Raw genomic sequence first — 24,341 nt, forward strand, 5'->3', positions numbered from 1 at the left:
TGCTCAGTAAAGGATTCATTTAATATGTCTTTTTTTAGAATACAAAATTTTTATGCATTTTTTGACGATTTACAATTACCCTAGAATAAACCCATACTATTTTTGTGAAAAAATCTTGAGCCAAGATTATTCCTTTAGAACTTCTTTTCAATTTCTTGATTCCTGAATCCCACCTATTACTGCCATTAACTGAACTGTCCTGAGTTTGCATTAAGGGGATCCTCACTCCCCAAACAAGCCACATTCAAGGTTTTTAAGGTAAACAGGTATGCTTTTTTCTATTAGTCTGCAAAGATGACAAATTTTGCTCAACCTTGGGGCAATTTTGGCTTGTTCAACTAGTCTTCCCTCAATTTGCAGTCTCACTGTTAAGATGTTCAACAAATTCTCTGCTCTTTTAACACTACCCTCCCTCCTTCAAATCAGCTGCAAAGTAGCTGAAAAGTTATTGTAGAGAAAGAGGGCTAAAGAAATTAAGTTAACAGTTATTTCCCAGAATTAGTGGTGCTTCTGACACAAAAATTTTCCGGACCAAAAAACGAAGAGCCTCTGTTGTTGTCAAATGTTAAATTTATTGCAGTATTTTCCTCTATGACTTTTAACTTGCTGGGCATTCAACAGCACCACTCTTGATGTCATCAATTACCTCATGAGGATGTCTGCCATTAACATTATAGCCCACACACTGGGCTGTTCCAAGTATCTCTTTAATGGTTGCAGAGAGATATCTTGCCAAGGATCGGTGCCTTATCTGTCAAGCAATGTTGACAGTCTTATCGAGACTGATGTTTCCATTGTGTTTAATATTTTTCTGCTTCTTTCTGTCCAGAAGAGGCTCCTTTAGGGCGTTGATGATCAAGGCTGAGGCACAAGGTACAACCTCAATCTGAGTCTTTCTGTTATGAATGGTAAGTTTCTCTGTGATCCTTAACCCTTTCCAGTCACCAGTTGTCTTGGCAATGTCATCACCAACCTTTTGGTAAGACAAATCCAAGGGACCAATATTGGGAGCCAGAGCTGATGTGGCACCAACTTCACCAGTGCCCCTTAAAAACATGACTTTAATTTCCTTAGAGTCAAACTTGGGTGGCATGGCAGTGACAAAGGTGGAGATTTGGCATAGATGCTGCGGGATGGTGGCTGGTGTTGGATGAATCTGAATTCAGGATGACCAAAAGAAATTGCACTTTCACCATCACAAGTTAGAGGTCAAAAGCTAATAAATCTGTTTTTTTTTTTGTATCTATTAAGTTTTTGTGAACTATCTCATGGTGAATTTTTGCAAAGTTGCCATGTACAGCTAAAAATTTTATACTCCTTTAGATTCCTACTCAGTAATCATCAGAGAGAGATGTAACTTTTCTAAATTTCTACTCAGGTTCCTAACTTTTTCTTGGTTTTTCTTTTTTTTTCTTTTTTCTTGATTATATTTTTTTTTTATTTAACTTTTAACATTCATTTTCACAAAATTTTGGGTTCCAAATTTTCTCCCTTTTTATCCCCTCCCCCCACCCCAAAACACCGAGCATTCTAATTGCCCCTATCACCAATCTGCTGTCTCTTCTATCATCCCTCTCTGCCCTTGTCTCCATCTTCTCTTTTGACCTGTAGGGCCAGATAACTTTCTATACCCCTTTACCTGTGTTTCTTATCTCCTAGTGGCAAAAACAGTACTCGACAGTTGTTCCTAAAATTTTGAGTTCCAACTTCTTTACCTCCCTCCCTCCCCACCCCTTCCTTTTGGAAGGCAGGCAATTCAATATAAGCCAAATCTGTGTAGTTTTGCAAATGACTCCCATAATAGTCGTGTTGTATTAGACTAACTATATTTCCCTCCATCCTATCCTGTCCCCCATTACTTCTGTTCTCTCTTTTGATCCTGTCCTTCCCCATGAGTATCAACCTCAAATTGCTCCATCCTCCCCATGCCCTCCCTTCCATCATCCCCCCCACCCTGCTTATCCCCTTATCCCCCAGTTACCTGTATTGTAAGATAGGTTTTCATACCAAAATGAATGTGCAATTTATTACTTCCTTTAGTGGAATGTGATGAGAGTAAACTTCATGTTTTCTCTCACCTCCCCTCTTTATCCCTCCACTAATAAGTCTTTTGCTTGCCTCTTTTATGAGAGATAATTTGCCCCATTCCATTTCTCCCTTTCTCCTCCCAATATATTTCTCTCTCACTGCTTGATTTCATTTTTTTAAGATATGATCCCATCCTCTTCAATTCACTCTGTGCACTCTGTCTCTATGTGTGTGTGCATGTGCATGTGTGTGTGTGTAATCCCACCCAGTACCCAGATACTGAAATGTTTCAAGAGTTACAAATATTGTCTTTCCATGTAGGAATGTAAACAGTTCAACTTTAGTAAGTCCCTTATGACTTCTCTTTGCTGTTCACCTTTTCATGCTTCTCTTCATTCTTGTGTTTGAAAGTCAAATTTTCCTTTCAGCTCTGGTCTTTTCATCAAGAATGCTTGAAAGTCCTCTATTTCATTGAAAGACCAATTTTCCCCCTGAAGTATTATACTCAGTTTTGCTGGGTAGGTGATTCTTGGTTTTAGTCCTAGTTCCTTTGACTTCTGGAATATCCTATTCGACGCCCTTCGATCCTTAATGTAGAAGCTGCTAGATCTTGTGTTATCCTGATTGTATTTCCACAATACTTGAATTGTTTCTTTCTAGCTGCTTGCAATATTTTCTCCTTGACCTGGGAACTCTGGAATTTGGCCACAATGTTCCTAGGAGTTTCTCTTTTTGGATTTCTTTCAGGAGGTGTTCTGTGGATTCCTTGAAGACTTATTTTGCCCTCTGGTTCTAGAATCTCAGGGCAGTTTTCCTCGATAATTTCATGAAAGATGATATCTAGGCTCTTTTTTTGATCATGGCTTTCAGGTAGGCCCATAATTTTTAAATTGTCTCCCCTGGATCTATTCTCCAGGTCAGTGGTTTTTCCAATGAGATATTTCACATTATCTTCCATGTTTTCATTCTTTTGGTTTTGTTTTGTGATTTCTTGGTTTCTCATAAAGTCATTAGCCTCCATCTGTTCCATTCTAATTTTGAAAGAACTATTTTCTTCAGTGAGCTTTTGAACCTCCTTTTCCATTTGGCTAATTCTGCTTTTGAAAGCATTCTTCTCCTCATTGGCTTTTTGAACCTCTTTTGCCAATTGAGTTAGCCTATTTTTCAAGGTGTTATTTTCTTCAGCATTTTTTTGGGTCTCCTTTAGCAGGGTGCTGACCTGCTGTTCATGCTTTGACTGCATGTCTCTCATTTCTCTTCCCAGCTTTTCCTCCACCTCTCTAACTTGATTTTCAAAATTCTTTTTGAGCTCTTCCATGGCCTGAGCCCATTGAGTGGGCTGGGATACAGAAGCCTTGACTTCTGTGTCTTTCCCTGATGGTAAGCATTGTTTTTCATCAGAAAGGAAGGGAGGAAATGCCTGTTCACCAAGAAAATAACCTTCTATAGTCTTATTTCTTTTCCCTTTTCTGGGCATTTTCCCAGCCAGTGACTTGACTTCTGAATATTCTCTTCACACCCACTTGCCTCCAGATCCTCCCAGCCAGCACTTGGGGTCTGAGATTCAAATGCTGCTTCCCAACCTCAGGGCTTTGGGCGGGGACAGGGCTGCTATTCAGTGTGAGATTAAGTTCAGCTGCTCAGGTGGGGGCAGGGCCTCCTCTCGGGCTCAGTTCCCTCAGGAGGTTTATGCAGAGACCTTCAACAATGGATCGGGGCTCCTGCCTGCTTGGGGAGTCCCGGTCTGCTCCCACCTCTGCTGTTGCCTCCCGAGGGGGCCTGAGTTATGGGGGCACCTCACTCCCCTCTCAACCTGCCAAAGAGACCCTCTCACCGACCCCCGTCACCTGTGGGTGGAGGGACCCCCGCAGCCGCTGGAGATTCCATCCCTGAAACCTGCTCGGATCTGCTCCTCTCGGTGCCGCAGCCATGGCAGGGCTGGGCTGGACTCCATGTCCGCAGCCCAATGGACCTTTTGCAAGAGGTTTTCAGGCTTTCTGGAACAGAAATCTCCTCTGCTCCACCATTCTGTGGCCTCTGCTGCTCCAGAATTCGCTGGGAGTTCTTTTTTACAGATGTTCTGTGGGCTGTAGGTTCAGAGCTATGTGTATGTGCATCTTTCTACTCCGCCATCTTGGCTCCGCCCCCTTGGTTTTTCTTTTTGCAACGTAACAAGGACTGGTACATGTTTAGAGTCCTTTGTACTGATACGGGATCTCTTTGGAGAATCTGAGGAGCCTGCTTCTTAGAGTCACAAAGACATGCAATGAAAGTGTCTTGGAGCATGTGTAGACATTCTATAATCAGCCCAGCATTTGTGTCCTAAACAAGGAATGACCTTCTGGAATGAACCTCAGGACCCTACCTAGTAGTATCTGAGTTTAGGACTAATATGAAAATCATGCTGCATCCAGATATGAACTTGGTGACACTAAGGCTATGTATGCATTGAACTAAATTTGAGCCCACTCTCCCCCCAAACTAAGGCAGAATAGAGAAGAGTATATACGCAAGGGGAAAATGTTTGTGCTTTTGTTTTCACTGCAGTTTTAGAGCATTTTACAAAAGCAAATTTATGTTAATTGGTTAAATGAAACTGGGGTGCTACTCACTGACACTCAGCAGTGGGGGGAAGAGATGCCCCAAACCCATCATGGTACTCTTGGAACTCTGGGGGAGAAATATAGTAGGCAAGGTTCTGGTAGACACATTCTCAGTATTTAAAGTTATCTAGGTCTGAAGGTAATACACTGAGGCTCCCTGTGAAAACACTCTTAGTTTTTCCTGTATTTAGATGTTATGTCATATGTTAAGTATTGATAACAATTTATTGTATATGGTACCTTTTATCATAAAGTAGTCTACCTATTTATCTCTTTTAATTAAGCCTATTTTTTTGTTGTTCCCTTTTCTGAGATAATGACTATGACTCCTGCTTTTGTGAGTTCAGTCTCTGCTTATTTGAATTCACCTGAAGCATGATAAATTTTATTCTAGTCATTCATTCTACTTATGTATAAATCTTTGTGTTTCAAATGTTTTTTAAATTTATTTTTAGTTTTCAACATTCATTTCCACAAAATTTTGAGTTCCAAATTTTCTCCCCATCTGTCCCCTCCCCCTACCACACAACACCTTGCGTTCTGATTATGCCTTCCCTCAATCTGCCCTCCTTTCTATCACAACCCTCTCTTCCCTTATCCCCATCTTCTCTCTTTTCTTGTAGGGCAAGGTAGATTTCTATACCCCATTACCTGTATTTCTTATTTCCTAGTTGTATGCAAAAACAATTCTCAACATTCATTTCTAAAACTTTAAGTTCCAACTTCTCTCCCTCCTTCCCTCCCCACCGGTCCCCACTGAGAAGTCAAGCAATTCAATATAGGCTATATACTTGTAGTATTGCAAAACACTTTCATAATAGTCATGTTGTGAAAGACTGACTATTTCCCCCCCATCCTATCCTGCCCCCTTTTTATTCTATTCTCTCTTTTGACCTTGTCCCTCCCCTAAAGTGTTTACTTCTAATTGCTCCCTCCTCCCATTTGCCCTCCCTTCCATCATCCCCCCCACCCCACTTATCCCCTTTCCCCCTTTTTTTAAAATGAATAACATATGGTTGGGTTCTACTTTCTAATCCATTATACTATCGTTCTGTCAAGGGAAGAAGGAAGTTTAAGAGTAAGGATACAATTGGGAGAAGGGGAAAATCAAAAGAGACTTCAACTTCAGAGAGTACATCATAAAATGGGAATTCATCATGTAATAGCTCTTTTGGCACAAATGGACTAACTGCTGCCAAGTATAAGTTGGTAAAGACCCCAGGGAGCTGTTATTTCTTCCAAGTCAAGAAGAGAGGATTAGGGCTAGAGATTGGAGCTTCTGGTAAGAGAGCTTAAGAGTTCTCTGAAGAGAGTTGGAGAGAGACTTCATCAGCAGAGTGGTGGTGGTAGACTATTCTTTCTTCTTTTCGTTGGAAGCCTTTCACGTGTTCACAGATTGGAAGCTCAGTTTATGAAGAGGATTCAGCACAGTGTGACTGAATTCTGGCTTCTTGGTTGGAACAATGGTGAATCTACTCTGTTTCTCCACTTCACTGTTACTGCCCAAAACAATGGGTACAAAGTTAATTACTTTAGGTTGTTTAGTTCTGCTCTTGTTTTAGAGTGCAGCTAGGTGGTGCAGTGGATAGAGCACCAGTGCAGGAGTCAGGAGGACCTGAGTTCAAAATCTCACCTCAGGCACTTGACACTCACTAGCTGTGTGACCTTGGGCAAGTCACTTAACCCCAGTTGCCTCACCCTGGGTCATCTCCAGTCATCCTGATGAATATCTCGTCACTGGATTCAGATGTCTCTGGAGGAGAAGTGAGGCTGGTGACTTGCACAGACCTCCCTTGCTCAAAAACAAAGTCAAGTGCAAGTCATGTCATTACTTCTTTGATGGCATGGTCTTCTTCAGCAAATGAAGGACGAACACATGCACAGCTCTACAGTAAGTATCCCTTTGTCAAAGTAAATTTACATTCAGTTTTACAGTGTTAAAGGGTTGCTTTGAAATTAGGCTTTTTGCCCACTAGTTATTTACTTTTTCCTAAAAATGATTCAAAAGCTATAATTGTAGTGGCACCCTAATTTTGCATTTTTGCTACAGAAACTGTGAGAGACGGAAGGAAAGCCAGGGGATATTTGATTGTATTATGTTCAATTCGTTGGGAAGTCACCATTGGTGAGAATGAATAAGTTGCCTATGAGATGAAAGCATTTTAAGAATGCTTAATATAATGTTCATTTTAAAACCTTTCAGCTTTGCAAAGAAAGGAAGCCGTAAACTTGAGCGAATTTCATTACCTCTAAGTCAAATAGGTGCTTTGTGCCAGAGGTCTTTGTGGTCTTCTATTTCTCTGTTGACTAAGTGGAGAGGGGAGCCAGTAGAGCAACATTCCCTGAGCCCTAAGCCAGCCACAGTGCCCTCTGCTGGAAATTAGAGGGAAAGAAAGAATGAAAGGATAAGAGCTAGTTATTGGGATCAGAGTGATGGGAAAAGACCATCAGCAATAATGTACAAATAGAATGCTTTAATTACATTTAATCATATTCCTTCTCTTTTATCACCTTTTTTGTAAAGAGGGGAATAGGGGAGAAGAATGAAAAAAGTACAGTGTAAGAGACTATGATTAGCAATTATACCTGAGAACATCACTGTGGCATTCATCAAAGGATGTCCATTATTATCATGATTATTTGGTATAATTTTAGAAATGCTTGCTTTAGCAATAAGAAAAATAAACTGAAGGAGTAAGTAAAGGCAGAGAAGAAATGAAAGTATCTCTATTTTAGAGATGATATGATGGTTTACTTAAAGAACCCTGAAGACTGTTAAAATTAATTGAAGCAATAGTTTCATCAAAGTAGCAGGATATAAAATAAGTTTAGAGAAATAATCTTTCTTCATATTACCAACAAAGTCAGCAGTAAGAGACAGAAAAAGAAATACATACAAAATAAAATATTTAAGAGCCCACACACAGGAACTGTAAAAATGAAATCATAATAAAACTAGATATAGATAACTATTAAATGCTCATATTTGGATCATGCCAACATGATAAAGATGAAAATGATGCCTAAATTCAGAAGACTTAAGAATTATGATCAATATGACAACCAAACACAACTTCAAAGAACGGATGATGATGCAGGCACACCTCTTGATATAGAGTAGATGAACCAGAGGTATGTAATGAGATATATATTTTCAAATGTGGATATTGTATGGATTTGTTTTGGTTGACTCTGCATATTTGTTATCAGAGAAGTTTACAAAAATTTTGGGGGAAGGCATTGGAAGGAGATGAAAGCAAGTGATACTTAATTTCCTGAAAATGAAACAAGTGAAAAAAAGTATTATTGAAGAATCTTTAAATGCACAAAAGAGAACGGAAGGAAGGAAGTTCAGAGGGAGATACAGATAAAGAGGAAAGCTTTGAAACTGTGTGGTTGAGTTTGTTAGGTACTTTTAAAAAATACAACTTACTTATAAGAAAAAGATTATTTTGCTCTTGACTTTATTGACCTATTATTTAGTGTTATAGTGTGTATCTTTCAACAACAACAAAAAATTTCAAAGGACAAGAAATATTAATTTCTGTAACTTGTTCAACCACTCCCAATTAATGGATACTCACTTTATTTCCAATACTTTGCTACAGCAAAAAGTTCTGCTATAAATTTTATATATACATTTTATTTTGTACAAATGAAGCAAATGTAACCAAGACCAGAAGGAAAGCAGAAAACTGGAAAAAAAATTTATAGTCAGTTTATCAGATAAAAGTCTCATATCTAAAATATATATAAAGAACACTGTCAAATCTACAAGAATACAAGTCATTCCCCAATTGATAAATGATCAAAGGATATGAACAGGCGATTTTCTAATGAAGAAATTGAAACAATTTATAGTCATATGAAATGCTCTAAATCATTATTGATTAGAGAAATGCAGATTAAAATAACCTTGTGATATAATTTTACACCTATCAGATTGTCTAAAATGATAAAAGAGGAAAGTGACAAATGTTGGAAGGGATGTGGAAAAATTGGGACACTAATTCATTGTGGGCTAAATTGTGTAGTAAGCCAATCGTTTCAGAGAACAATCTGGAATTATACTCAAAGAGTTATGAAACTACCTATACCCTTTGACCCTGCAATACCAAAACTTGGTCTATTTCTGAAGATAATTAGCGAAAAAGGAAAAGAACCTATATGTTTCAAAATATACATAGCAGCTCTCTGTGTGGTATCAAACAACTGGAAATGGCAGGGCTGCCCATCAGTTGGGGAATGGCTTAACAAGCTGTGGTACATTATTGTGATAGAATGCTACTGTGCTATAAGAAGTGACGATATTTAAATCAATGATTTTAGAAAAAACATGGGAAACCTTGCATGAAATAATGAAGAGTGAAATGAGCAGAGCCAAGAGAACATTGTATACAGTAACAGCAACATTGTTTCAAGAATGCCTTTGTACAAATAAGTTATTTTGATTATTACAAATACCCAAATTAACTGTAAAGGATTTATGAAGAAAGATGCTATGTGCAAACAGAGAAAGAACTGATAAATAGAAGTATGTATAAAAGAATTTTACATATATATATATACATATATATATATATACCTATTTGTATCTAATGGTAGCCAGTTATAGGGTGGAGGGAGGAGAGGGAAGAAAAAAAGAAATGTACATGATAATTTTGTTGTATATTTGAAAGGAAGAGCAAGTTGTGGCGTGGTACTTGTGCTGTTTCCTACACAATCATTTTTTTATTGCACTATTATAGAAATGCTTGCTTTGTTCCATAAATTTAAAAGAAAATTTAATGAATAAAAAAAGACAAGGGAAAACTATTTCATTGCAGTTTGATGTCTAATTAATAAGGACCCTGAATTCTGAGTAGGCAACCCATCCTAAAGAAATAAACAGAAGCTGAGTAGAATGTCTTCTCATGGCTTTTCTACAATTTCCTAGCACCATAGAACCTTAGAACTGGAAAGGATATTAAAGATTATCTAGTCCAGTTCTCTCATTTTGCAGACAGGAAAGTCTCTCCCCACCACCTCTTGCCCAAGACCACACAGTTAATGGCAGAGCTAGTGCCAGAAGCCAGGTTTCCTAACTTTCAGGCCAATAATCTTTCTACTGCATCCCATTACCTTCTCTTTTTCTACCGATCTTCTATCCCTTATTTCTTTCCAACTTCATAGTTTTTCTCTTAAAGTCCATGTTTCTGATTTGAAGACTATACTTTCCTGGGGGTTAGGAGCCTTAGTTGTTTCTAAAGCAATGACAAGTTTTTCCTTATGAATTACAAATAAAAGTTTATTAAAAATCTATTCTATTTTTCTTTATTCTAGGCAGCATTATCCAACTCAGTACTCTTCCTCCTTACATATGAAGTCATAAGATAATGCTCTTGCAACTCAAGCTCCTCTTCCCTGGCTCAGGTCTCTGAGAAGGTACTTTGCCAGTTTAACTCTGCTGCACCCTTCTGAGTTTTTCTTTCTATTACTGAAGGTCATAGGCCTTTTAAAATACTTTTTTAAAATGTTGAAAATTATTTTAACACGTAATTGGGGGGGTTTTATATATATGTATGTGTGTGTGTGTGTGTGTGTGTGTGTGTGCATATAAAATTTTTTTTAAGTTTTGAGTTCCAAATTTTATCCCTCCCTTCCCTCCTCCCTCCTTGAGATATAGGTTATACACGTGCATTATGTAAAACATCATATTGGAAATTTTATGCAAGAGGACTTGAATAAAAGAAAAAGAATGAAAGAAAATGAAAAATGCTTCAGCCTGTATTCAAACAATATCAGTTCTTTCTCTGGAGGTGAATAGTGTGCTGCTTCATTATTAATACTTTGGGATTTTCTTGGATCATTGTATTGCTAAGAATCATTAGCAGTTCTTTATGAAACAATACTGCTGTTGCTACGTATAACGTTCTTATCATTCTTGTTCATTTCACTTTACATCAGTTCATGTGAGTCTTTTCATGTTTTTTTAAAATCATCTATAGGCCTTTCTAAGGTGCAGAATGTGAGGGAGCTCATTCTGTGCTCCCAAGGACTTTCACTTCTGTCCTGCATGATCCTCTTGCCTCACTAGAAGGCCTAGAATGGGAGACTAAGGAGTTTGGACCTTATCCTATGGTTTCCCAGACTAATTTGGTCATAGAACACCTTGGAGCTCAGAATGGATTAATGGAATCCACAAATATTACTGCAGAGGGATGTTGGTAATATTGAATTTCCCTGGGGATAAGAAAGTCATGGAAATTTTGGAGCAAAATTGAGAAAATCAAACATTTTCATACCCCCAAAATTGCTTCATGTAAAAGCTATAATCTGTGAAATCCTATTCAATGCCTCACTGTGACTTGGAGGCGACCTTGGTTTTTAGATGGCTGCGCCTTCGGAGTGTAATCTCTGGTAGGTTCTATCATGCCACTAAGGCTTAATGGTATGGGCTCAGCAGTAAACTATGTCTACGTTCTAAGGACCAGCATAGCTAAGTGTGGAGAGACATATGGAGAGGCACCTATTGATAGCAGCTCTTTTCATAGTGACAGAGAACTGGGAACTATCTGTCACTTTGGGAATGGCTTGACAAGTCATAGTATTGAATATTATTATTCCAATGTTATGGAATACTCTTATGCCAGGCCTGCACAAACTACAGGCCATGGGCTGTGGGCTGCTTGTAGAATGCCAAAGGATTTTGAGTGGCCTATGAGAACTATAGAGGAAAACATCCCCTACATTTTTGCAGGCTGTCCAGAATCCTTTGGCAGGTCATAGGTTGTGTGGGTCTGTATTATACCATAACAATTGATGAATGGGATGGTTTTGGAGAAACCTAAGAAGACTTGCATGAATTGATGCAGAGAGAAGTGACCAGAACCAGAAGAATAATTGATACAATAACAACATTATAAAGGCCAGAAACTTTGAAAGGTATAAGTACTCTGTACAGTGATGAACCACAATTTCAGAGTCTTTATGATGAAACATCATCTCCTGAGAGAAAGGAATGATGGACTTAAGATGGAGAATGAGACATACATTTTTGGACATAGATAATGATAAACAAAAAGGAAAATATACATCTGAAAAAGATTTTCTGAAAAATTAGATTTGAAACACCTTTGGTAATTTCTGAACAGAAATGTTAAAAGGATTTACATGTTTCACAACAACGTATGATTCCTTTACAAAAATTGATGGATAATGTGGTAGGAACATAAAAATCATAAATAAATGTAAAAAAGGCAGAAATGCTAAATATGTCCTTTACAGAACAGAACTCAATAAAAAGAATCAATCAATAGAGAAGCTATGAACAACGGATACAGAATGCCCTAAATAACGATTGTGTCAAAGAACAAATCATAAAAAAAAAATTGTTTTAAATAAAATATAATTAAATGATATTCCAAAATTTGTAAGATGCATTTCCTCTGAGCCGATCAAAATTGGTATTTCTGAAAAAAATATTTAAAAAGTAGAAAAAATGACATTAAATGAGTTGAGCAGACTGTTTAAAAACCAGGCAACTAGAAAAATCACCGTATTAGCAACACCAAAACAAAAGAAAATTTGAGAGAGATAAAATTTTAAATAAAAAGATTATTTATCAGATGAAATAAATAGTTTTTTAAAAAAATTAACCAGATTGATAAACCATTAAAAAGAGAAAAATCAAATGACTAAGATTAAAAAATGAACATGGCAAGCACATAATGTACAGAGAGGAAATAAAAGATATTTATCAGAAACTACATAATTATATACCATTAAAACTTAGAATTTCAGGGAAATGGGTGACTAGTTTAAAATATATATAAAACATCCAAATGAACAAAATTAGAAAGAGCAATTTTAAGCAGTGCAGTAACAGAAAGAGAAATCTAACAAGCCATAAATGAGCTACCAAAGAAAAACCATCAATGCAGATAGATTGCCAAGTGAATTCTAGCACACTTTTAAAAAGCTGCAAAAATTGTCCTTAAAAATAAATAAATAAATAAGGCACTCTACTAAATTTCTTTTATGAGATAACTATGATCCTGAGTCTCAAACCAAAAAGGTGCCAAAGAAATGGAGTAATGGACCAAGAACTAATGCACATTGATTGATGCAAAGATGTTAAGTAAAATTTTTAGCAAAGATACTTCAGCAATGCATTAAAACAGCATTATGACTTTGTTGGATGGAATGATCATTCAACATTATGAAAACAATTAGTAGAATGAATGCTATAAACAAAAAAAATCTCACAATATTGTATCTCAATAGATGCAGAAAAACTTTGCCAAAACATAGCATTGATTTAACCCTAAAAATACAAAAGCATAGGTACGAAGCACTCTTCTTTTGTATGCTGCAAAGTACAGATTTAAAACCAAGAGTTATCTTTGTAATGGATCTTTCCTACACATTTGGGGTTAAAGCAAGACAGTTCTCCCCTTGACAACTTTATCTGATATAGCCGTAACAGTTAGACAAGAGAAAGACCTCAAGAATTAGATTAAATTAATTAAGATGACATTAAACATTGGAAAATGGGAGACAAAATGATCCCATTTGCAAAAGATATATTGGCATATTTATAAAACCTAAAAGAATCAGCAAAAGAAACAAATTTCAATGACTACTGGCTTCAGAAAAGTAGAAAAATACATTAAAATGTACATAAAATGTTTGTATAGTACTAATAAAAATCAGAATGAAATAGGAGAATTTAAAATAACTACAAAAAAAAATATCTGGCAGAGCCAAGATGGTGGACTGGAAAGACACACTTATGCAGGGTCTCTCTCCACAGCCCATAAAATACCTATAGAGAGGGACTCTCAACAAATTTTGGAGCAGCAGAAGTGGAGAACAACAGAGTGGAGGAGATTTCCAGGCCAGGGTGACCTGAAAGGCCCACGGGAAACATCAGTTGTGCCAGACATAGAGCCATGCGCAGAGCCCAGCCCAGCCTTGGCCGAGTGGGGCGGAGCGACAAGACTCTGGGAGGAGGTCACCTCAGGGGCAGAATCTCCAGTCCCAGCAGCAGGTCCTCAGATCCCTCAACCCAAAGCGCCAAAGGACAGTGATGGGGTTTTATCAGCTGGCCAGGAAGGGAGAAGGGCCTTCCCATAGCTCCAGCAGCAGGCAGCAGCCACAGAGGCTGCACAGCAGCCCATATGGACCATTCCATTGTTGGAGCATAAAAACCCCTGGGGGCACTGAAGATCTGAGTCTTACCTCAGCCCTTTATAGAGGCCCTGAGGCACTGGTCTTTGTCTCACACTGAATGGCAGCCCTGCCCCCACAGCCTGACTGAATCCCAGCTCCCCAGTGCTGGCTTGGAGGAACTGGAGGGCAGGTGCCTATGGAAAGGAAACTGCTAAGATTCTGGGCACAAAAATCTCTTTCTGCTTCCAGATTAGTGTACACACTTGATTGATTGTGCCACCTTGGAGGAACTGATATCTTACAGGTCCCCAGAGTATACCCTACTCTTGACAAAGGACCCATAAGCCAAGTAACTGGTTGGGAAAATGCCCAAAAAAGGGAAAAGAAAAAACAAGACCATAGAAGGTTACTTTCTTGGTGAACAGATATCTCCTCCCATCCTTTCTGATGAGGAAGAACAATGCTTACCATCAGGGAAAGATGTAGAAATCAAGGCTTCTGTATCCCAAACATCCAAAATAAATATTCAGTGGGCTCAGGCCATGGAAGAGCTCAAAAAGGATTTTGAAAATCAAATTAGAGAGGTGGAGGAAAAACTGGGAAGAGAAATGAGAGAGATGCAAGAAAAGCCTAAAAAGCGGGTCAACACCTTGCTAAAGGACACTCAAAAAAATGCTGAAGAAAATAACACCTTGAAAAATAGGCTAACTCAACTGGCAAAAGAGGTTCAAAAAGCCAATGAGGAGAAGAATGCTTTAAAAAGCAGAATTAGCCAAATGGAAAAGGAGGTCCAAAAGCTCACTGAAGAAAATAGTTCTTTAAAAATTAGCATGGAACAGATGGAGGCTAATGACTTTATGAGAAACCAAGAAATCATAAAACAAAACCAAAAGAATGAAAAAATGGAAGATAATGTGAAATATCTCACTGGAAAAACAACTGACCTGGAAAATAGATCCAGGAGAGACAATTTAAAAATTATGGGCCTACCTGAAAGCCTTGACCAAAAAAGAGCCTAGACATCATCTTTCATGAAATTATCAAGGAAAACTGCCCTGAGAGTCTAGAATCAGAGGGCAAAATAAATATTGAAAGAATCCACTGATCACCTCCTGAAAGAGATCCAAAAAGGAAAACTCCTAGGAACATTGTGGCCAAATTCCAGAGTTCCCAGGTCAAGGAGAAAATATTGCAAGCAGCTAGAAAGAAACAATTCAAGTATTGTGGAAATACAATCAGGATAACACAAGATCTAGCAGCTTCTACGTTAAGGGATCAAAGGGCGTGGAATAGGATATTCCAGAAGTCAAAGGAACTAGGACTAAAACCAAGAATCACCTACCCAGCAAAACTGAGTATAATACGTCAGGGCAAAAAATGGTCTTTCAATGAAATAGAGGACTTTCAAGCATTCTTGATGAAAAGACCAGAGCTGAAAAGAAAATTTGACCTTCAAACACAAGAATGAAGAGAAGCATGAAAAGGTAAACAGCAAAGAGAAGTCACAAGGGACTTACTAAAGTTGAACTGTTTACATTCCTACATGGAAAGACAATGTTTGTAACTCATGAAACTTTTCAGTTTCTGGGTAGTTGGTGGGATTACACACACACACACACACACACATACACACACAAACACACAAAGAGACAGAGAGCACAGAGTGAATTGAATAGGATGTGATCATATCTTAAAAAAATGAAATTAAGGGGTGAGAGAAATATATTGGGAGGAGAGAGGGAGAAATAGAATGGGTCAAATTATCTCTCATAAAAGAGGCAAGCAAAAGACTTTTCAGTGGAGGGCAAAAGAGGGGAGGTGAGAGAAAAACATGAAGCTTACTCTCCTCACATTCCACTAAAGGAAGGAATAAAATGCACATTCATTTTGGTATGAAAACCTATCTTACAATTCAGGAAAGTGGGGGAGAAGGGGATAAGCAGGGTGGGGGGGATGATGGAAGGGAGGGCAATGGGAGGAGGGAGCAATTTGAAGTCAACACTCTTGGGGAGGGACAGGATCAAAAGAGAGAATAGAAGCAATGGGGGGCAGGATAGGATGGAGGGAAATATAGTTAGTCATACACAACACGAGTATTATGGAAGTCATTTGCAAAACTACACAGATTTGGCCTATATTGAATTGCTTGCCTTCCAAAGGGAAGGGGTGGAGAGGGAGGGAGGTAAAGAAGTTGGAACTCAAAATTTTAGGAACAACTGTCGAGTACTGTTCTTGCCACTAGGAGATAAGAAATACAGGTAATGGGATATAGAAAGTTATCTAGCCCTACACGACAAAAGAGAAGATGGGGACAAGGGAAGGGAGGGATGATAGAAGAGAGAACAGATTGGTGATAGGGGCAATTAGAATGCTTGGTGTTTTGGGGCGGGAGGGGAGAAATGGGGAGAAAATTTGGAACCCAAAGTGTTGTGAAAATGAATGTTAAAAGTTAAATAAATAAAATTTAAAAAATAAAATAAAATAAAAAAAAATCTGGAAATGAGCCCACTGAAACACTTAGAAAATATGTAAATATAAACACAAAATATTCTTTAGAGAAATAAAAGAAAAATAATGGTGGAGAGATTTTATTAAAGTTTATGGCTGGAGCCATATATTAAAAATGATGACACTGCCTAAATTCAATAGCACTATTTCAAATAAACAAACAAGAAGTTACTCTACAGAACTAGACAAAATAATAGTGAAAGTTATTTGGAAGAATAAAAGATCAAACATTTCTAGGGAAATGATGAAAAAAGAAAGGAATGCAGGAATCTAATTGTTTATCAGTCAATAAGCATTTATTAAGTGCCAAATATATGCCAGGCATTGTGCTAAGCACTAAGGATACAAAGGGGCAAAGGACATTACCATATCTCAAATTATATTATAGAACAGTAATCATCAAAATCATTTGGTACAAGTTAAAAATAGAAAAGTAGATTAGCAAAACAGACTAGAAAAATAAGACCTGGGAGGGGGGAAATGCAGTAACTCATGTTTTTGTAAACTCAAGAGCATAAGTGACTGGGAAAATTAAATTTATTTGATAAAAACTGCTGAGAAAATTAGAAAGCTGTTTGCTTAAAAAAAAAAAAAAAAAGGTTTAGATACCGCCATATACCAGAGCTAAAGTTTTTTTTTTTCTGACATAAGGAGGGGCATTGTATATGTTTTCATGATATAGAGATTATTGGAAACTGATTGAATTGTAAAAACAAAAATGATTAATTTTTTTTTTAAAGAGAGATGGAAAATAACTTTACCAAGCTCATCCTCAACACACCCTTCACACTTTCAAACTTAAGGGAAATTATACAGAAAGCAGACAGAGTGGGTGGATTTACCCAGAGTTGACAGTTGGAACCTTAAGGTTGTGAGGTCAGCTAGGCATGTTTAGCTGATGGCCTAGCTGAATGGGAAGGGACCAATTCCATTGAGGAAAGAAAATCAGTTCCATGTATTGGAAAAGTAAAGAAATGCAGAGTAAGAAATTTGTGGTCATGGAAGAAGCCTGGAGACAATTCTTTGCCTTTCTTCTCTCAGAAACCACCATCATGAGAAAACTTGACCTTTCTATCTCTAGGGTTCAAGAGTAAAAGAAGGTAACACAAGGACAGTTAGATACTGAGGGTGTCTTTAGCCAGGAGTTCAATTTCCTAATATTTCATCCATCTCTGGGTTGCTGAGCGGACTTCATGTGCCTTAGGCCAAGACACTACTCTAGCCCCTTCTCTTCTCCTTTTCTACTCTAAATACTGCAGAGTGCCAGTATCATGAAATTCTGTTCTTTCTATCTTCCTCTGATTATCTTCTGAGCAGTTAGGGGGTGACTTTTTCTTCTTCCTCACCTTTAATGTTGGGCATCAGAACAGAAGTTCTCTCCCCTTCCCTCATCTGCCCAGCCCCCCAATTCCCAATCTTTTGTAAGTCTTAAATGAACCCTTCCTTTCACATCTATAAGTAGCTCCAAAAATATATTTCATAAACTAATTGTGAAACATATGTTGTTGATTCAAAGTTAAATGTACCAGCTGGTTATTTCTCTTTCGTTACCCATGAATCTTTTTGTCTTCCCCTCCTGCTCAATCCATTCCCTTACCCCTCCTATACCACCATCCCCACCCCCTTCCCCCAAATCCAGTATACCCAACTCTCTGTGGATCTTTTTCCTTTCCCAAGAAATGAATTCTTGCTCCATTTTTTTTTTTTTTTGCATCTCTCAGGTTGGAAAGAGGATGGTGATGGAGGTGCCTAGGGCCTTACCATGTCTAGTGAATCTCTTTCTATGTAACTACATTTGGCATTTGCATGTGCACACTCCAAGAGCAGCCATGAATGATTACATTATTTCAGGTAGCTTTTTTAGTTGATTCTTTAGAATTAGACTCTCAAATAGTTTATATTGTCTACAGTTACTTTAAATGGAGCCATGAATGATTATATCTGATGCCCTCATGTCAAAGCCTAGGGGTGTCCCCTAAAGCATAGGGTATGGGGCAATAGCTTCCCATTTGCCATCCTCTAGGGTTGGCCCTGCCTAAGGATCTTAAACATGTCCCAAAGGTCAAAAGCAGATGACAGAAGCCTTGAGATGGAACCAACAGGATGCGTGCATGCACTCTCTCTCTTTTTTAAAACTGTGAATAATAATGGATTTACTTATTTTCTCACTTAAATATTGTCAACCCTTCGAAGAATCTTGCAAGGTAGTTTGACCATACAACATGCTGGACAGTCCAGGGCTTCTGGTGGTGGAGTGATGGTCTTCCATTCCCCTGCCTTCTGGTCTAACAGGTAGGCATTTTTATTGATAGTGTAATCTTTATTATGTGTGTCATTCACAGAAATGACACCTCCACATACAAACACCTTGTTGTCACCAATCGGACACACTGCGTGTGAAACGTCCAAGGCACAGTTGTTGGGCAGCAAGGGCACACAGTTGGCAGTCTTATTGGCTTTAATCTTCTGCAAGTTAATTTCTACACTCTGCCTGTGGCTGTGCACCTTCAGGATGTTATCCTGCTGGAAAGACAGGAGAGGCCTGTGGTTGAACTCAATTGGGAAGGTGATACATTGCACTACTTCCCCAGTGATGGTGTCAAAGCAATCTACCACCCCTACTCGCGAAATGAATCCCTTCACCAGACACCTCCCTGTCACTATGTACATGTTCCTGTTTCCCTTGGTGATCACTGCTGTTCCATCCATTGGGATGCTCATCTTCCCCACCAGACTCCAGATTTCCTTCCTTTCATCGTACCTGTAGATGTTGGAAACGTATCTCCTTGGAGCAACGCTCCCTCCCACAGAGTACACAACTCCCCCGCAGGTCACCATGGTGTGAAAGACTAACCCCATAGGTAGATCAGGCAGTTTGGTCCAGGAGTTCTCATCCATGTCATACCTCCAGGCAGTTTTCAGGCCTGAAATCTGCTCCGTGGTTCCACCAGAAATGTAAATGTACTTACCCACAGAAGTTGCACTGAGAGCAGCTGCTTTGTATGGCATCTCAGTGAGTTTCAGCCAAATACCCTCCTCGATAATATAGGCAAACACTGCATCATTGAACTTTCCCTGGGCTTTCTGACCACCTAGAATCACTACAGCATCCAACAAGGCTCCTTTCCTTTGGAAATTCAACAACCGGCAAGGTTTCTCCTGCTTTCGGTCCAACAAGATGTTCTCTATCAGGGCCAATGGGGTACTGCTGTTCTCCATCGCTCCCAGTTTGTGGCTGACAAATATGAGTGTTTTGTTGGAGACTCCGTTTAGGTTGATGTAGGAGAAGAACTTCTTGAAATATTTCTCCCTCTCTTGCTTTTTGAAATGTACCCAATGCAGGAGCGAACAAAGGGCCTGGTCTTCATTCTGCACGTGCAAGTTTTCATCCCGAAGCAGCCTGCCAAAGATCACAGGGGGGCATTGCATGAAGTGGGTTGACCCTTCATGGCTGGCCCAGTAGTGAAAGTCATCCCGAATAGCTGCATAGGCACAGTCAGAAACCTCTTTCAACTCAAAGAGCTCAGCCAAGAATAGGTAGCGAAGGGAATTGCCTCTTTTGATGGATTTTAGCAGGAAGTCAGTACAGTGAACCCTTAGTCGGGGTGTGTTGAAGTACTGGGCTCCCCTCAGCAGCTCTTCCACATTCTGTTCAGAGATCACCACCTTCCCACTGTAGAAATAGTCCAGGAGTTGTTCCACAGAAGTAGGGCTCAGATAGTTCGAGTCGATGGTGATAAAGAGCTCGTCTGTGGTCTTCATGTCATTGCTGGAGATGAGGCTTTTCACCAGGGGGGACACTGCAGCAAGCACGTTGCGATGGGCAAAGAAGACATGATCATCCACATTCAGGGCCATGTCCCAGTACTCTTTCCTCTTCCTCTGCTTGTTGAGGTTCTGAAGGACAAAGTTGTTATAGTTTTTTTCTGTGAATTCCAGTCTCATGTCTCTTGTTTTTTCGATGAAATAGAAGGCACAAGGGCAGGTACTGAAAACATAGAATTTCTCTTGTGCTTGTTGGTCTGGTTAACTCCTGTTAAGCAGGGGTTACAGGGAGAGTGATGTAACAGAGCAGAGTGACCGCATCATAATGCAACATCCAAGACAGGAATTCCTCACATCATTACCTCATTCTTACTTGATGGTGTTTATGCAAAGGCAGTGTAGACAAACAGAGTGGATAAGGGCATTGGACTAGGAGTCCTGGGGGTCCCATTGCTGACTCTCCCACTTCCTTGCTACATGACCTCAGGTGGGTCACAACCTCTCTCATTTGTGAAATGGTGGTGATAACACTTGCCCTGTTCCTATTTTTTGACCATTTATTAGGAAATATGCCATGCTTGCTCTTAGGTATTTGTACCCACTCTCTCTGTATCTTGGAGAATTTCCTGCAAAGATTTTCCCCAGTTAATTGTTTCCCTTTTGATTTTAGCTGCTTTGATTTTGCATGTGTAAAGCCTTTTAAATTTAATGTCATTGCATTGCCATTTTTGTCTTTTATAATTATCTCTGTGTATTTTCTCTTTTATGATTATCTCCAGACCTTGCTTGGAGTAGCTAGATGGTGCAATGGATAGAGCGCCACGCCTGAAGTCAAGAAAACTCACCTATGGGTTCAAATCTGGCCTTGCACATTTACTAACTATGCAACCCTAAGCAAGTCACCCTACCCCTGTTTGCCTCAGTTTCCTCATCTGTAAAATGAACTGGAGAAGGAAATGACAAAACCACTCTACTTTCTTTACCAAGAAAACCCCAAATGGGATCACAAAGATTTGGACATAACTAAAGCCAACTGAACAATAACTATCCCTTGCTTAGTCAAGAATTCTCTACCTGTCTAGAATTGTGAAAGATATTGCCTTCTGTTCTTTAATTTGTTTGTATCACCTTTTATATTTAGATTGATTATGACATATGGTATATAGCATATGATGTGGCATCTAATTTCTAACAGATGACTTTCTAGTTTTCCTAGCAGTTTTTGTTAAATATAGAGTCTGTTGTAGGTCAAGCCTACAGTTTGATTCAGTCTGATGATTCATATTCATAATGGAAATGAAATAAGACCTGGGAAAAAAAATTTACAGCAAGTGTCTCTGATAAAGGCCCCATTTCTCAAATATATAGGAAACTGAGGCAAATTTATAAAAATAAGAACAATTCCCCAATTAATAAATGGTCAAAGAATATGAGCAAGCAGTTTTCAGAAGAAGAAATCAAAGCTATCCATAGTCATATGAAAAAAATACTCTGAAAATAACTATGAATTAGAGAAATGTAAATTAAACCAAGTCTGAGGTGCTACCTCACACCTGTCAGATAGGCTAGCATGATGGAAGAGGAAAATGACAAATGTTAAAGAGAACGTGGAAGGATAGGGACAAACAATACATTAGTTGGTGGAATTGTGAACTGGCTCAACCATGGTGGAGAACAATTTGGAATATGCCCAAATAACTATAAAGCTGTGCGTATTCTTTGATCTAGCAATGTCACTACTAGGTCTGTTTACCAAAGGTATCCAAGAAAAAGGGCCTGTATCTGCAAAAATATTCATAGCAATTCTTATTGTGGAACTGGAAATTGATGGGATAATCATCATCAGCTGGTGAATGGCTGAACGATTATATTACTGTGCCATAAGAAATGACGAGAGGGATGGTTTCAGAAAAACCTGGGAAGATTTCTATGAACTGATGCAAAGTGAAGTGCACAGAACCAGGAGAACATTGTACACAGTAACAGCAACATTTTAAGGATGATCAACTGTGAAAGACTTAGCAACTCTGATCAATACAGTGATCCATGACAATTCCAAAAGACTCATTATGAAAAATATTATTCACTTCCAAAGAGAGAACTGATGAACCCTTAATGCAGATTGAAGCATTTTTTCCATTTTATTTTTCTTGTTTTTTTTCAATATGGATAAAATGGAACATATTTTGCATGACTTCACATGTATAATGAGCATCATATTGCTTGACTTTTCAATAGATTGGAGAGGTACTGGAGGGAGAGAAAGAATTTGGAACTTAGTATTTAAAAGTGAATGCTGACATTTTTAAAATAATTTTTAAAAATGAAATAATGTTTATTGAATATCTTATATTTAACAAAAAGAGGCAGGCTTAGCTTGGAAAGGACACTCAACAAGATGATGACAGTATTTAACTAATTGTAACTTGCCTGGACCATGCTGGCAAGCTGGACAATCCTGAGGGAGAGAAATCCCTGCCTTTCTCATGTGCTCACTTTTGTATTTGGGCCACCAGAAAGGTATGTCAATGGCCCAACCCTTAGTCCTTTGAGCCAATTAACTCTTATGGACAATTTTAATACTTTTGGAGAAAAACTAGCCTAACCTACTGAGCAGCTATTGCTCCTACCACATTCTATTCTGTAGTGGCAAAATCCTACAGTAGAGCTTTCAAACTTCTTATTCCAAAACTCCTGAATGTAGCCCAAACCAGATTTCATGTAATTGGGAAATGTTTAACAAAAATTAAAATGCATTGCAATATGGATAATGTTAATTTGTGGTTTTCAGAGTCAATATATGGCCTACAGGCATTCATTTCTATTTAACACCGTTGTTTTAGAGGACTTTCCACTCCTTTGTGGGCCATTGCTGGACAGACCTAATCTCAGGATTCCTTGAAGGAGTGACAGCACGTTGAGGAAAAGGAAGACCAGAAATCCCAGGCTTCACTTCTCCTCTTCAGGAGGACCAAGTCCCAGAACTTAACTCTCTGGGCTAGGGGTGGGGAACTTTTGGCCTTGAGGCCACAGGTGGCCTTCTAGGTCCTTGGGTCCAAGTTTTACAGAACAAATCTTTTTATTAAGGGAATTGGTTTTGTGAACTTTGGGTTCAGTCAAAGGGCTGCACTTGAGGACTTAGAGGACCACATGTGGCCTCGAGGACACAGGTTCCTCACTCCTGTATCTGGACCAAGTGGTAAGTAATGCCCAGTCTTCACAGTTCACAGTAGCTGAATTAGCATTAGAAGTGTGAGTGTGACAGTACCAATGACATTTCTAACACAATCATCTTCATCATGAATCAGGGTTATTTATAGTAAGGTAGACAAGAGATTATTACTCTGTTATAAGCAGCACATTTAGGTTCCAGTTTGAAAACCAAAACTCACTGTACCATCCTCACTCAGTCCCTGGGAGCCTCATATGTGTGAGGAAGGAGGAAGGACTCTATCTTTACCCCTTTAGAAACATCTGCTTTCCCCAATTGATAAATGGTCAAAGGATATGAACAGGCAGTTTTCAGAGGAAGAAATTAAAGATATCTATAGTCATATAAAAAAAGCTCTAAGTCACTTTTGATTAGAGAAATGCAGATCAAAACAACTCTGAGATATCACATCACACCTATTAGATTGGCTAACATGACAGAACAGGAAGATAATAAATGCTGGAGAAGATGTGGGAGAGCTGGAACACTAATTCATTGTTGGTGGAGTTGTGAGCTGATCCAACCATTCTGGAGAACAATTTGGAACTATGCCCAAAGGGTTACAAAACTGTACATACCCTTTGACTCAGCAATACTGCTTCTAGGACTGTATCCCCAAGAGATCATAAAAATGGAAAAGGGTCCCACATGTACAAAAATATTTATAGCTGATTCTTTGTGGTGGCCAAGACCTGGAAATCAAGGGGCTACCCATCAATTGGGGAATGGCTGAATAAATTATGGTATATGAATGTAATGGAGTACTATTGTGCTATAAGAAATGATGAACAGGAAGACTTCAGAGAGGCCTGGAAAGACTTGTATGAACTGATGTTGAGTGAAAGGAGCAGAACCAGGAGAACTTTGTGCATAGCAACAACCACAGTGTGAGAGGATTTTTTTCTGGTAGACTTAGAACTTCATTGTAATGCAAGGACTTAAAAAATTCCCAATGGTCTTTTAAGGCAAAATACCTTCCACATCCAGAGAAAGAACTATGGAATTGGATCGCAGAATGTAGCAGATCATTTTTTTTTTTGTATTACGTTTTGGTTTGTTATATGATTTCTCCC

General features: G+C 38.7%; 1 protein-coding gene and 1 pseudogene across 1 annotated transcript; both read right to left on the reverse strand.

Moving 5' to 3' along the window:
* Positions 1–563: 563 nt before the first annotated feature.
* On the reverse strand, positions 564–19,346 carry LOC140496700 (large ribosomal subunit protein uL11 pseudogene; annotated as a pseudogene).
* Positions 18,138–20,471, reverse strand: CCIN (calicin). The gene has a single exon (XM_072596804.1). The coding sequence runs from the start codon at positions 20,235–20,237 to the stop codon at positions 18,462–18,464; it is 1,776 nt and encodes a 591-aa protein (XP_072452905.1). The 5' UTR covers positions 20,238–20,471; the 3' UTR covers positions 18,138–18,461.
* Between the last annotated feature and the right edge of the window lie 3,870 nt (positions 20,472–24,341).

This window comes from Notamacropus eugenii, chromosome 3 (assembly GCF_028372415.1).
Source record: "Notamacropus eugenii isolate mMacEug1 chromosome 3, mMacEug1.pri_v2, whole genome shotgun sequence".
Classification (NCBI taxonomy): domain Eukaryota; kingdom Metazoa; phylum Chordata; class Mammalia; order Diprotodontia; family Macropodidae; genus Notamacropus; species Notamacropus eugenii.

What these genes read in the sequence shown, in the direction of transcription:
- CCIN (XM_072596804.1), bottom strand. Translation starts at nt 20,237, where the DNA reads ATGAGACTGGAATTCACAGAAAAAAACTATAACAACTTTGTCCTTCAG.